Source organism: Coregonus clupeaformis, chromosome 1 (assembly GCF_020615455.1).
Source record: "Coregonus clupeaformis isolate EN_2021a chromosome 1, ASM2061545v1, whole genome shotgun sequence".
NCBI classification, from domain to species: domain Eukaryota; kingdom Metazoa; phylum Chordata; class Actinopteri; order Salmoniformes; family Salmonidae; genus Coregonus; species Coregonus clupeaformis.
Genome location: NC_059192.1, coordinates 15,448,859 through 15,463,140, shown reverse-complemented (window position 1 = coordinate 15,463,140; position 14,282 = coordinate 15,448,859). Strand labels below are relative to the sequence as shown.

General features: G+C 40.7%; 1 protein-coding gene across 1 annotated transcript in view; it reads left to right on the top strand.

Moving 5' to 3' along the window:
- The window catches only part of hhat (hedgehog acyltransferase), a 107,635-nt gene that overhangs the window by 22,870 nt on the left and 70,483 nt on the right, over positions 1 to 14,282 (top strand). The window contains exons 6-8 of the mRNA XM_041886845.1: positions 1,175 to 1,390; positions 3,657 to 3,831; positions 12,506 to 12,656. Coding sequence (XP_041742779.1) covers positions 1,175 to 1,390; positions 3,657 to 3,831; positions 12,506 to 12,656 — 542 coding nt within the window. The remainder of the gene's footprint in view (positions 1 to 1,174; positions 1,391 to 3,656; positions 3,832 to 12,505; positions 12,657 to 14,282) is intronic.

The window sequence follows — 14,282 nt, the reverse complement described above, 5'->3', positions numbered from 1 at the left end:
ACGCTGGAATGACTTCAGAACAATAATTTGAAAGTCATTGAGTGGCCCAGCCAAATCCCAGACTTGAATCCCATTTAAAATCTGTGGAAAGAATTGAAGATTCACCGCCGCTCCCTATCTAACTTAACAGAGCTTGAGAAAATATGTAGGGGAGAAAATCCCCCAATCCAGATGTGCAAAGCTGATACAGACATACCCAAGACAACTCAAAGCTGTAATCGCCGCCAAAGGTGCTTCTACAAAGTATTGACTCAGGGGTGTGAACACTTATGTTAATGAGATATTTCTGTCTTTTCATTTTCAAATTTCTAAAAACATGTTTTCACTTTGTCATTATGGGGTATAGTTTGTTTATGGTGGAGGAAAAATCTATTTAATCAATTTTGAATTCAGGCTGTAACACGACAAAATGTGAAATAAGTCCAGGGGTATCGATACTTTCTGAAGGCACTGTATGGCTATATATTTTGCCCTGCAGATAAAGAAAAGCAGCCTGCACATGGTTTATTGCATCATCTACAATTGTAACATTGGGAACCATCAATGACTATGTATGAGCGTTCTCTCTCACGATGTGTTTCATTATTGAACTGGCATTGTTGATTCATTGTTTGTTTTGTAGTACACATTTATTTAGCCTCCTGCCTTCATCACACACAAAGGACCAGATCTGGTAGAGATGTTAGTACAGTAAGGATGATGAGACTTGAGTTGTTTCTGCCTCTTCAAATGGAAACCAACCAAATCCCTGCAGTGTTCTTCTTCAAAGAGAGGATGAGTGTTTTCACGGATTCCTAGAAGAACAGCTACTGCTATGTCTCTCTCTTGCTCAAAACGTGAACTCTCATACCTTAGGCTTAGGCAAAATACACTAGAAAACTTGGGTCACGTTCAGCAGGGTGCAACATACTGGCACTGAACATTGCAGATGGAATGTCATGAGTAGAGTTGACATGATTCCTTACTCTACATGTCAGTGAGGCATGTCTGTCATACACAATATTTGAACAGTTTACAATGTTGTGCTTTGCTGAACACAGCCTTGGGTCATGTTCATTAGGCCACACCTTCGGAAAACGAAAATACGTTTTTCTTATTGAACAAGTTCAGATAGTACCTTGTTTCTCTCTGTTTTCGACCATTTTTGTGGTTTCTGGTATGTTGTCTCCCACAGAGAAGCTGGTACCAGACAGAAGAGGAGTACTACCTCTTACTCTTCAGTGTGGCTGTGTGCGGCCTGCGCTTCATCAGCTTCAACCTGGAGCACTGCTGGTGCCCCCTGGAGGCTGGAGGACTGCAGCAGCAGCTCTACTGGCTGACAGCCTACTCCTTCTACCATCCTTTGTTCTTCAACGGACCCATCCTCACCTTCAAGGACTTCCTCCAACAGGTGAGATATCAGCCAATTATCTGTTAGGACAGGTTAGATATCAACCAATGAGATGTCAGGGCAAGAGGAAGTCAGGCGAAGTCAGTCAATGATCTTTTAGGGCAGGAGGAAGTCAGGTGAAGTCAGCCAATGAGCTGACGGCGCGGGAGGAAGTCAGGTGAGATATCAACCAATGAGCTTTCACCTTCAAGGACTTCCTCCAACAGGTGAGATATCAGCCAATTATCTGTTAGGACAGGTTAGATATCAACCAATGAGATGTCAGGGCAAGAGGAAGTCAGGCGAAGTCAGTCAATTATCTTTTAGGGCAGGAGGAAGTCAGGTGAAGTCAGCCAATGAGCTGACGGCGCAGGAGGAAGTCAGGTGAGATATCAACCAATGAGCTTTCACCTTCAAGGACTTCCTCCAACAGGTGAGATATCAGCCAATCAGCTGTCAGGGAAGGAGAAAGAAAGGTGAGAAATCAGCCAGTGATCTGACAGGAAAGGCGCCAATTTTCTAGCAATTTTCCCTGCTGGGTACTCCATTCAATTTTCATTTGAGAGCAATTGATGCAGAAGTTATTTTTTTAGCAAATGGGTAATGGAGCAAGATCAAGAGGTATCCCCTTGGTTCCAAACTCTTGCTTCCCAAAATGAAACATCACTCTCCAATTTCTCATCACAGATTGAAAAAGACAAGTCAGTGTTGCAAGATGTATCTGTGATTCCTCTCTCTCTGGTATAGTTTTAGACTCTGAGTGTGAAGGCTCAGGGATTTCTCAGCGCCTTGGGGTGAGGTTCTGACTGAGCGAGTTTTATAAGAGCAAATAAAAGTGCTGCAATGATCCGTTGCTGTAGCTTTAGTGAGTCAGCAGTCGGCATACTTTATACGCCACTCTTTGAGCATTTGCTTTAGCCTGCCTGGAGGGCAGGTTGGAGGAGGTTTGCACTTTTGGGACTTTTCTATTGGTTCCATCGCAACAGGCAAGCTCAATCAAGCACAGCTAAAGTACTAGGAAACATTTGAAATACTATTTGAACCCAGGTCTGCAAAGCACAGCTAAGCTTCTTCAGGGAGGCTAAAGCAACCACACAAAGTATTTGAAAGAATTCAAATGGTATTTGAATCTAGGTCTGAGTGAGAGAATGTCATATTGAATAGGTAAAGGCCAAAAACAGGGGAAGCTAACTGGGGTAAGGTTATTGGGGTATGTGGGTAGTGCTTGTATGGAAAGAATCCCTTCCATTATTTATCATGTCCTCACCAGTCCCATCACCATACGGACTATCAGAGGAGCAGTGTAGGCTGGTAACTTGAAAAACTGAGGAGGATGGTAAACCCACGGTATAGGCGTGGACCGCACGGAGACGACAAAGCATGTTTCAAAAATCGTCAACGACATTCTTTTAACCTTACATTTAATGAAGACATTTATATTAAAATATTATGGGGAATGGGATTGAGAAGGCTACTTACAGTGTTAGGAAGGGATCACAGCAGTGATTGAATGAGGGTATGAGGCATAAGTTGAGATGTTCAGAGGCTTGACTTCAGTGCAGGACAGGGATTGTGGTGTTCAGAGGCTTCAGTGCAGGACAGGCTCATCATGGATGGATGGTGTTGAATAGCTCAACTATTCCACTGAGGGTAGGACAGGATTTGACTGGGTAGACGAAAAACAATAACACAACACCGTTAGACAAAAGAGCTAAGAATGAGTTAGTCCAAGCAAGGATTAAAATCACATTGTGTAATAATGTGATTGGGTTTATATGTGATTGACTACATACAGTAATGAGAGAAAATTGACAGGGCTTGGAGGGGAAACATTCAATGCGCCAGGAAGAGGGTGAGGAGCCACGAGCCTCCTAGGTTTTGTATTGAAGTCAATGTAACCAGAAGAGGACGGAAAATAGCTGTCCTCCGGCTACACCATGATGCTACCCCAGAGGGTGCTGTTGAGACTATTGTAGACCTTTATTGCACAATAGTTTGTTTTAATCAGGTATTTGGTAACGTAAATATATAACATAAGTATAACTTTTTATTTTTTTTATTTACATTTTATTTTTATTCACTGAGTAGTATGGTCCTCCCCTTCCTCCTCTGAGGAGCCTGTATGAATGCTCCTCACAACACTCTGAGCACCCCAAAGTCATATAATGTTAACCAATGTGTTATAGCTTTTTTATAAAAAATATATAGATGATTACGTTTATAAACCCCTTTTATAAATCATTTTTTAAGTGTACCTTAATGTGTTACCTTTGTGTGATTGTTGCAGATGCAGATATCTGTGAAGGATCGTGGTGGTAGGATGACGTTCCTCTCACTGCTGGCCAACGCTGGGAGGATCTGTGTGTGGTGGCTTATAGCAGAGTACTTGATCCACCTGATGTACATGCACACTATACAGGCCAACGAAACATATCTGGAGATCCTGCCGCCTTGGGCCTTGGGTAAGTGTTTCTGTGTGTGTGTGTGTGTGTGTGTGTGTGTGTGTGTGCGTACATGTGGGCATGTGTTTATGCATACATGTGTGCGTGAAGTATGTACATGCATGTGTGTTTGTAATGTTCAAAACCGCCGTACTCTATTGAGCTAAGGAAACCGCCTCAAACTTGATTCTTGAGTTCGATGATAAAGCCATCTGTTCAGTTATACTCCTAATAGTGTATTCTGAAATACAATTTTACACATTAATACTATCAATATTAATATCTCAAAAGTACCCTTTTTGATTTTGTTCATTTTTAGACATTGTTTTAAATAATATACTCTACAAGTACATCACATTTCCAGAGTGGTCTTTCTGCTACTTTTAAAGATGATCCATTTTATAAGCACCACCAACACAGTGAATGGCAAAATGGATTCAAAGGAACTCGCTTTGCTGGTGATTTTTCAGATTCAGATTGTTTAATAGTCACATGTACAGGTGCAGCTGTGATTGCAGGGTACAGTGAAAATCTTGCTGTATGTGCAATGTGGCATGTGATTGGTTAAGGCCTGTGATTGGTTAATGACCTATAATGTAAATGTATAAAATTGATAATTTCTTCAAAAGTAGCAGAGAGCCCACTCTGGAGACCCATGGGGCGGCGCACAATTGGCCAAGCGTCGTCCAGGGTAGGGGAGGGAATGGCCGGCAGGGATGTAGCTCATTTGGTAGAGCATGGCGTTTGCAACGCCAGGGTTGTGGGTTCGTTTCCCACGGGGGGCCAGTATGAAAAATAAAAAAATTATGTATGCACTAACTAACTGTAAGTCGCTCTGGATAAGAGCGTCTGCTAAATGACTAAAATGTAAATGTAATGTAAATGTAATGTTTGAAGAGTATATTGTTCAAAACAATATGTCAAAAAATAAGCTAAGTCAAAAGGGGTACTTTTGAGATATTCATAGTAATTTTTGTAACCATGTACAGTTCACGGATCATAAGGTCTTACAGGAGGCATGTATAGGTCTAAAAAGGGCCTAAAATGGCCGCCACCATCATGATTTGTGATACAAATGTAAAAACCATGATAAACATCATTCCTCCCAATAAAGTTTATACGTGAGTATTACCAGAACAATCGGAGATACCAAAAATATTTTCGGGCCATGCTGCCGTGGAATCGACCCAATACAAGTTTTCAGGCAGCCTAATGGTTTTTGAGATGGAAAGCTACTTAGTGTAGTAGTAGTTAGTTATGAAGCAGGACACAAATTGACAGCTGCTTTTAAATGATCTGAATTCTTCATCTTGGAGGTAATGAAATAGGTTGGTTTGTCACCGAACAGTCTGCACTATACCGTCTGCAGTAAGCAATATGGCAGCCATTCTCCACCTGGCCTATCAGAGGGCAAGATGGAGCTACCACCATATTACTAACACGGATCCAATCCTCTCAGATATACACAAGTACCTAGGGGTAGAGGCTATGGGTTTATTGTTTTGATTCAGGGTTTCTTTCCATGCAGTCTATCTGCTAGTCCACTATTGAACACTAAGATTGCGTAAGTGAAGGTTAATTATTTTGGCGCACTTGAAGGAAAATAACCGTATTTGAATCTTAGAAGGTCAATTCACATGGCAGTTGTTATGAGGGAGTTGTGCGTTCCAAATGGCACCCTATTTCCTATGTAGTAAACTAATTTTGACCTGGGCCCAAAGTTGTGTCATTTGGGACTTAGCCAGTGACTGCTGCCCTCTTGTGAAGCAAGTTGAATGTTTTTCTATTTGTGGAAAGGGATTTAAAGATAGATTGGGTAGTAGGAGCACAATACACAATTCTACATGTAATATCACAAAGCAATTCCTGCCACTCATCTGCATCCCCATGTTGGCCATAGATCATTTAAATGGACATCCTGTCAGTCAGTACTGTACTGTATGTTCGTAGAGAGATAGGGCTCTATGCCTTTAGTGTGTCAGTCAGTGTGTATGTAGCCTATTGTACTGTACAGTGCATTCGGAAAGTATTCAGACCGCTTGACTTTTTCCACATTTTGTTACGTTACAGCCTTATTCTTAAATTGATAAAATTATAATTTTTCCTCATCAATCTACACACAACACCCCATAATGACAAAGCTGAAAAAAAGGAATTGTCCGTAGAGCTCCGAGACAGGATTGTGTCGAAGAACAGATCTGGGGAAGGATACCCAAACATTTCTGCAGCATTGAAGGTCCCCAAGAACACAGTGGCCTCCATAATTCTTAAATGGAAGAGGTTTGGAACCACCAAGACTCTTCCTAGAGCTGGCTGCCCGGAAAAACTGAGCAATCGGCTGTAACGTAACAAAATGTGGAAAAAGTCAAGGGGTCTGAATACATTCCGAATGCACTGTATATTCTGAGAAAGAGCTCTATGCATTTATGATCCAAATCAAATTGGTATAGACTAGCAGTGAAATCCTTACTTACTTTTCCAACAATGCAGAGTTAAAGATAAAATAAAAATAGTGACACAAGGAATAAATTCACAGTAAATAATGAGTAAAGAAAACATGGCTATATACAGGGAGCACCAGTACCGAGTCGATGTGTAGGGGTATGATGGAATTGAGGTAGCTATGTACATACAGTGCATTCGGAAAGTATTCAGACTTTTTCCACATCTTATGTTACAGCCTTGTTCTAAAATGAATTTTAAAATAATGTTTTCCCTCATCAATCAACACACAATACCCCACAATGACAAAGCGAAAACATGTTTTTAGAGAGTTTAGCAAATGTATTAAAAATAAAAATAACTCACATTTACATAAGTATTCAGACCCTTTACTCAATACCAATATTGAAGCACCTTTGGCAGCGATTACAGCGTCGAGTCTTCTTGGGTATGACGCTACAAGCTTGGTACACCTGTATTTGGGGAGTATCTCCCATTCTTCTCTGCAGATCCTCTCAAGCTCTGTCAGGTTGGATGGCTGCCAGCTGCACAGCTATTTTCAGGTCTCTCCAGAGACGTTAGATCGGGTTCAAGTCCGGGCTCTGGCTGGGCCACTCAAGGACATTCAGAGACTTGTCCCGAAGCCACTTCTGCATTGTCTTGGCTATGTGTTTAGGGTCGTTGTCCTGTTGGAAGGTGAACCTTTGCCCCAGACTGAGGTCATGAGCGCTCTGGAGCAAGTTTTCATCAAGGATCTCTCTGTACTTTGCTCCGTTCATCTTTCCCTCGATCCTGACTAGTCTCCCAGTCCCTGCCGCTGAAAAACATCCACACAGCATGATGCTGCCACCAGCGTGCTTCACCGTAGGGATAGTGCCATATTTCCTCCAGACGTGACGCTTGGCATTCAGACCAAAGAGTTCAATCTTGGTTTCATCAGACCAGAGAATCTTGGCAAACTCCAAGCGGGCTGTCATGTGCCTTTTAGTGCAGAATGGCTTTCGCCTGGCCACTGTACCATATAGGCCAGATTGGTGGAGTGCTGCAGAGATGGTTGTCCTTCTGGAAGGTTCTCCCATCTCCACAGTGGAGCTCTGTCAGAGTGACCAACGGGTTCTTGGACACCTCCCTGACCAAGGCCCTTTTCCCCCCGATTGCTCAGTTTGGCCGGGCGGCCAGCTCTAGGGAGAGTCTTTGTGGTTCTAAACTACCATTTAAGAATGATGGAGGCCACTGTGTTCTTGGGGACCTTCAATGCTGCAGACATTTTTTGGTACCCTTCCCCAGATCTGTGCCTCGACACAATCCTGTCTCGGAGCTCTATGGACAATTCCTTCGACCTCATGGATTGGTTTTTGCTCTGACATGCACTGTCAACTCTGGGACCTTAAATAGACAGGTGTGTGCCTTTCCAAATCATGTCCAATCAATTGAATTTACCACAGGTGGACTCCAAGTTGTAAAAACATCTCAAGTATGATAAATGGACACAGGATGCACCTGTTTCCATTGATCAGGGTCTGAATACTTATGTAAGTAAATAAGGTATTTCTGTATTTTATATTTAATAAATTGGCAAAAATGTGTACGCCTGTTTTCACTTTGTCATTATGGGGTATTGTGTGTAGATTGATGAGGAACATGTTTTACTTAATCCATTTTATGGAAAAAGGGAAGGGGTCTGAATACTTTCTGAATGCACTGTGTAGGTAGGGGTAAAGTGACTAGACAACAGAATAGATAATAGACTGAGCTGTAGCAGCGGCATGTCTGGCGAGTGTGAAAGTGTGTGTGTGGCGTCAGTATGCATGTGTGCACATGCTATGTGTGTGTGTGGGACTTTGTAATGTGTGTGTGTGTGTGTGTGTTGGGGTGTCAGTGTAAGTATGTGTGAATGTGTGGGTAAATGATAAACTCCTGGATGTGAGTCTTGGGCTTTGGATTCCAGTCTAGAATCCTGCATGTTCTCCATAGAAATATAATTATGGAATAATAATTATTTTTTTCCATACCCCATACTCCCTGGTTCCATGTCCTTCCCAACGCCCCTGTTCTCACCGATCTGAGTGGACTTAGTAGATGTAAGGAAGATTATCTTGAGGACTGGAGTTGGAGAGAATCCTGGTATAGAACATTCATTTTAGAAGTTGTACTGTATGTCTGATTTTTAGAAATAGCTAATGTGAGAATGTCCGCTGTTAACATGGAGGTCCCCAATAGTATTTTTTCCTCTCTCAGCCTATCAGCATAAAGCATTGATAAGCTACACAGATGTAGCTAGTGTAGCATGGCAAAACAGCAGTGGTAGGTTGGACGGTACAGTAATTTACTGCTGATGCTGCACTAAGTGCAGACCATGGAGGGGAATTACACCCCCATACCACTCCTTATCTATAGTGCAGCACATAATCAGGCAATACAAGTTTAGCAATCTCATCTTTTGCTTAGTAATGCTACCCTGTGGTTATTTTTAGATGTGCTATGGTTGTAATAACTTCATTAGACAATGTAATAGCAGTAATCCAGATGCACATGCCTGGGTAGGAAAAGGGCATGGTTGTCCCATAGTTGTTATTATTATGAGTGGTGTGTGTGTTGTATGTACAGTATATGTATTGCCACCACAGGCTATTTTTGATTTGAACAAAATTTAAAAAAGTAAAAATGTAGTTTACATTCCCTTCTCTTTTGTGTATGCTCATTCTGTTCCTCTATTTTCACTGTTCTTTCTCCTGTCGCTCCCATGAGCGACCATTTTTCGTTCAGTCATGGAAACCGCACACTACAAAACGTTTAAGTACATTTACATTTTACATTCTAGTCATTTAGCAGACGCTGTTATCCAGAGTGACTTACAGTTAGTGAGTGCATACTTTTATTTTCATACACAATTTATGTTCTCACGGTGAGGCTATTTATTATTTCCATACTGTTTAGAAAACCTTTGTGAAGGCATTTTCAAGCAGATTCAGGGTTGAGATAAGAGCGCCCAACTTGGACTTCCTTGTAAATTATTCATTGATGTCAGTGGGACATTTGCTGGAAATTGAATTCACAGGTGGTTCTCAAGTCTAAAAACTGTCCAATATAAATAAATGATACATGCTCCATGTTCAATTGAAATAACCAATGGAAACAGTCAGCAATACTGTGTGTTTCAAATAGGGCAAAATGTTATTTTTCCTGACATGTTCCTGACATGTTGACCCCAATGCCCTGCCTGCCTGTGGGGAAAACAACCTGTGGTTACCTAGGTTACCCCATTGTCTCACAGCAAAAACTTCACCTTTTTCTAAAGTAATTTTCTTGTCTGCTTGTTTTAGTCAATTACAAACTACATTTAAAAAAAGTACAACTTGGCTGAAGATTACTTTTCAACATTGCCTGCTCCTGGGCATTCTCACTACTTAGAAAAACGTAATATTGTAGCGCTTTTCATGATGGTGCTAGCAGCCATGTGAGTGAGTGCAAGCTAGCTACTGACCGGAACATTAAGCTAGCCAACAACACAAACAAACGGACTATACAGCTAGAAGTAGTAAGTGGAGTTAAAACAAACTATACTAAACAAGTTAAATGTCTTACCTGTGGTGAAATGTTTTCCACACACATACAGTGCCTTCAGAAAGTATTCACACCCCTTGACTTTTTCCGCATTTTGTTGTGCTACTGCCTGAATTTAAAATGGATGAAATTTAGATGTTTCTTGTCACTGGCCTACACACAATACCCCATAATGTCAAAGTGGAATGTTTTCAGATTATTATTATTTTTTTTAACAAATAAATTAAAAGCTGAAATGTCTTGAGTCAATAAGTATTCAACCCCTTTGTTATGGCAAGCCTAAATAAGTTAGAGTAAAAATGTGCTTAACAAGTCACACAATAAGGTGCATGGACTCACTCTGTGTGTAATAATAATGTTTAACATGATTTTTGAATGACTACCTCATCTCTGTACCCCACACATATAATTATCTGTAAGGTCCCTCAGTCGAGCAATGAATTTCAAACACAGATTCAACCACAAATACCAGGGAGGTATTCCAATGTCTCGCAAAGAAGGGCACGTATTGGTAGATGGGTAAAAAAACAACAGACATTGCATATCCCTTTGAGCATGGTGAAGTTATTAATTACACTTTGGATCGTGTCTCAATACACCCAGTAACTACAAAGATACAGGCACCCTTCCTAACTCAGTTGCCGGAGAGAAAGTCAAACGCTCAGGCATTTCACCATGAAGCCAATGGTGACTTCAAAACAGTGTAATGGCTGTGATAGGATAAAACTGAGGATGGATCAACAACATTGTAGTTACTCCACAACACAAACATAAATGACAGAGTGAAAAGAAGGAAGCTTGTACATAATAAAAATATTCCAAAACATGCATCCTGTTTGCAATAAGGCACTAAAGTAAAATTGCAAATAAGGTGGCAAAGAAATTCACTTTTTGTCCTGAATCAAGGTGTTATGTTTGGGGCAAAACCAAAACAACACATTACTGAGTACCAATCCATATTTTCACACATAGTTGTGGCTGCATCATATTATGGGTATGCTTGTAATCGTTAAGGACTGGGAGTTTTTCAGGATAAAAAAGAAACTGAATGGAGCTAAGCACAGGCAAAATCCTAGAGGAAAGCCTGATTCAGTCTGCTTTCCACCAGGCACTGGGAGATGAATTCACCATTTCAGTAGGACAATAACCTAAAACACAAGTCCAAATCTACATTGGAGTTTCTTACCAAGAAGACGGTTCCTGAGTAGCCGAGTTATAGCTTTCACTTAAATCTGCTAGAAAATCTATGGAAAGACCTGAAAATTGTTGTCTAGCCGATTTGACAGAGCTTGAAGAATTTTGAAAGGAATAATGGGCAAATGTTGCACAATTCAGGTGTGGAAAGCTCTTAGAGACATACCCAGAAAGACAAAGCTGTAATCGCTGCCAAAGGTGATTCTAACATGTATTGACACAGGGGGTTGAAGACTTATCATATCAATATAATATATATTAGTGTTTTATTTTTCATTAATGTTTTACAAATGTTAGAATTTTACTTCCACTTTGACATTATAGTATTTTGTGTAGATCGTTGACAAAATATGATCATTTAAATCCATTTGAATCCCACTTTGTAAAACAAAAAGTTGAAAAAGCCAAGTGTGAATACTTTCTGAAGGCACTGTATATATTGCCGACCACCCCACGGTTTGGGAACCACTGCCCCAGAGGCACCAATTCAACCATCTTTAGAGAGCCTTATCAAATATTAATATGCACAGATCTCTTTCTCGTCACCATCATCAGTTGTAGGGTCTCTGTACTGAAACTGTAACTCATCTTGCCATCATAAGTAGACATGCACTGTAACAATAACATTCCACCCATATCTCTTTGGCTGCTTTCCAATAGTCTTATTTCACAGGGTTTCGGTTTATTCCATTTCAATTAAAAGTTGAATGTATTTCAATTTATGAATTTCTTATTTATTCAGGGTACAACTCTGACTTATGCTTAAATCATTAATTAATATTAATAGGAGACTTGCATGGAAATTCGACTTGAGCGTGCAGATCTGAAGACCGAATATCGCCCTTATTGAATACCAATTAATCATGAGAGGAACTGACTTGATTTATGATACTTGAGATGTTAACTTAATGTACAGTATAAGATGTCATATCATAAACTGATCCTGGCAGTTAATGTGTATTTTCGTTTACTTAAATCAAACCTCCATTGCAGTTTTTACACAGTAGAATATAAACATTACCTTTCTTCCAGTGGACTAGGAAAAAACGCAGTATAAGACGTGCACAATTCAGAGTGGGAGATTGGTAAGGTAAGGGCGCAGATTGCAAGTAGTCAGAATACCACCTTGGGGCAGTAGTTGTGTAAACATAGATACTATAAACAAGGCTATATCTCTCCCTCTCCTTATCTATATCTCTGTCTCTACCTCCCTCTGGCAGGCTGTCCCTGGCATTAATCCAGTTCTATGTACTGTATATACTAAGTACATAGTACTGACACTATATATGTTAAGGCAGGGTTTCCCAAACTCGGTCCTAGGGGACCCCAAGGGAAGCACATTTTGGTTTTTGCCCTAGCACTACACAGCTGATTCAAATAATCAACAAATCATCAAGCTTTGAGGTCCCGAGGACCGAGTTTGGGAAACACTGTGCTAAGGCTTCATCCGTCTCCTCCTTACCCATCTCTCTCGCTCTTGCTCTACCTCCCTCAGGTGGGCTGGCCCTGGCGTTAGTCCAGTTCTTCTACGTGAAGTACCTGGTTCTGTTTGGTGTTCCGTCTCTGCTAGCTGGAATGGATGGGCTGGACCCCCCGACGCTACCGCGCTGTGTCAGCATTATGCACAGTTTCACAGGAATGTGGAGGTGAGGCTGGAACACACAGGCGCACTGTCGCACACAATCTATTTTAAGTCAGATCAAGAGTTTTCTCACTGCAGCTCTTGAGATGAGGCTGGAATAGGATGTAGGATCTTAATTTGAGACAGTTTGCTTCAGCAGGAAAATAATCTGCAGCAATAGGAAATGTGAATTGTCATGTGGATTATAATTAATGGACATTTTGTAGGGGTTGATAAAAAAACATTTGGAAGGGAAAATCAAGTCTGAAATTTCACAGTGGAAATTACAAACTTCCGAAGCCTTTTTAAACCTCAAATACACTACAAGTTTAAAAAGTCATCCTGCAACAGGGTGATCAAATTTAAGATCCTATATCTGTACAACCAGCGCCTTTTTATCTTGACCTTCACCAGAACGAGCCAAGATTGTCAGAATAAGGGTGTGTGTGGGTGTGTGTGCATGCTTGCGTCTGTGTTTTGAGATGTAGTTTTTAATGCGTCAGCAGGTAAGCTTGATAAGGCTTGCTAAATCCATTGTAGGCATCAAACAAGCCAATCAGTCTAATTTGATTACAAAGCTGATGTAAGTGCTGTGCCAAACTTTTACTGCAGGTGGCAGTGTTGCCTAAGTTTGTCTACCAATTGAAAGTCTTGGGAATTTCATCTGAATAGAACGCACACTCAGGGTAGCCTACATTGGCATAAAAAAATTTATGCTCATCATTGACATATTACATAAGCCTTTAATAATGTCTAAAAATTTGATATTTGATGGCTGTGTCATGATGGCATGGTTCATGTCCTATTTTTACTTTAGGCTGACAAAGACCCTGTAGGCTGAGTGGCTGATCTTGGGTTGTTGCTAAAAGGCTTTAATGGAAAGCATGTAGCAGGTATTATGTTGGCGTTCATGTGGAAACCATGGGTGTTCTCTTAGATTCAGTGATCTCTTACGTTGGCAGGGAGTTCTTGTTCTAGAAGTCTAGAAGTAATGGGGAAATGTTTCTGTTCTTTTATTGACTTGGTCTCATGTGAGAAAGCTGTAAAAATATATATATATATATATATATATATATATATATATATATATATATATATTTATTATATACAGTGCATTCAGAAAATATTCAGACCCCTTGACTTTTTCCACATTTTGTTATGTTACAGCTTATTCTAAAATGGATTAAATAAATGTTTGTCCTCATCAATCTACACACAATACACCATAAGGACTAAGTGAAAACAGGTTTTGCAAATGTATTACAAATCAAAAACAGAAATAACTTATTTACATAAGTATTCAGAGCCTTTGCTATGAGACTCCCAAAAAATGTTTGGGCCATCCACTGACACCGCCTAGTATATAGGTCCTAGATGGCAGGAAGCTTGGCCCCAGTGATGTACTGGGCCGTACGCACTACCCTCTGTAGCGCCTTATGGTCTGACGCCGAGCAGTTGCCATACCAGGTGGTGATGCAACCGGTCAGGATTCTCTCGATGGTGCAGCTGTAGACATTTTTGAGGATCTGGGGACCCATTCCAAATCTTTTCAGTCTCCTGAGGGGGAAAAGGTGTTGTCGTGCCCTCTTCACGACTGTCTTGGTGTGTTTGGACCATAATAGTTTGTTGGTGATGTGGACACCAAGGAACT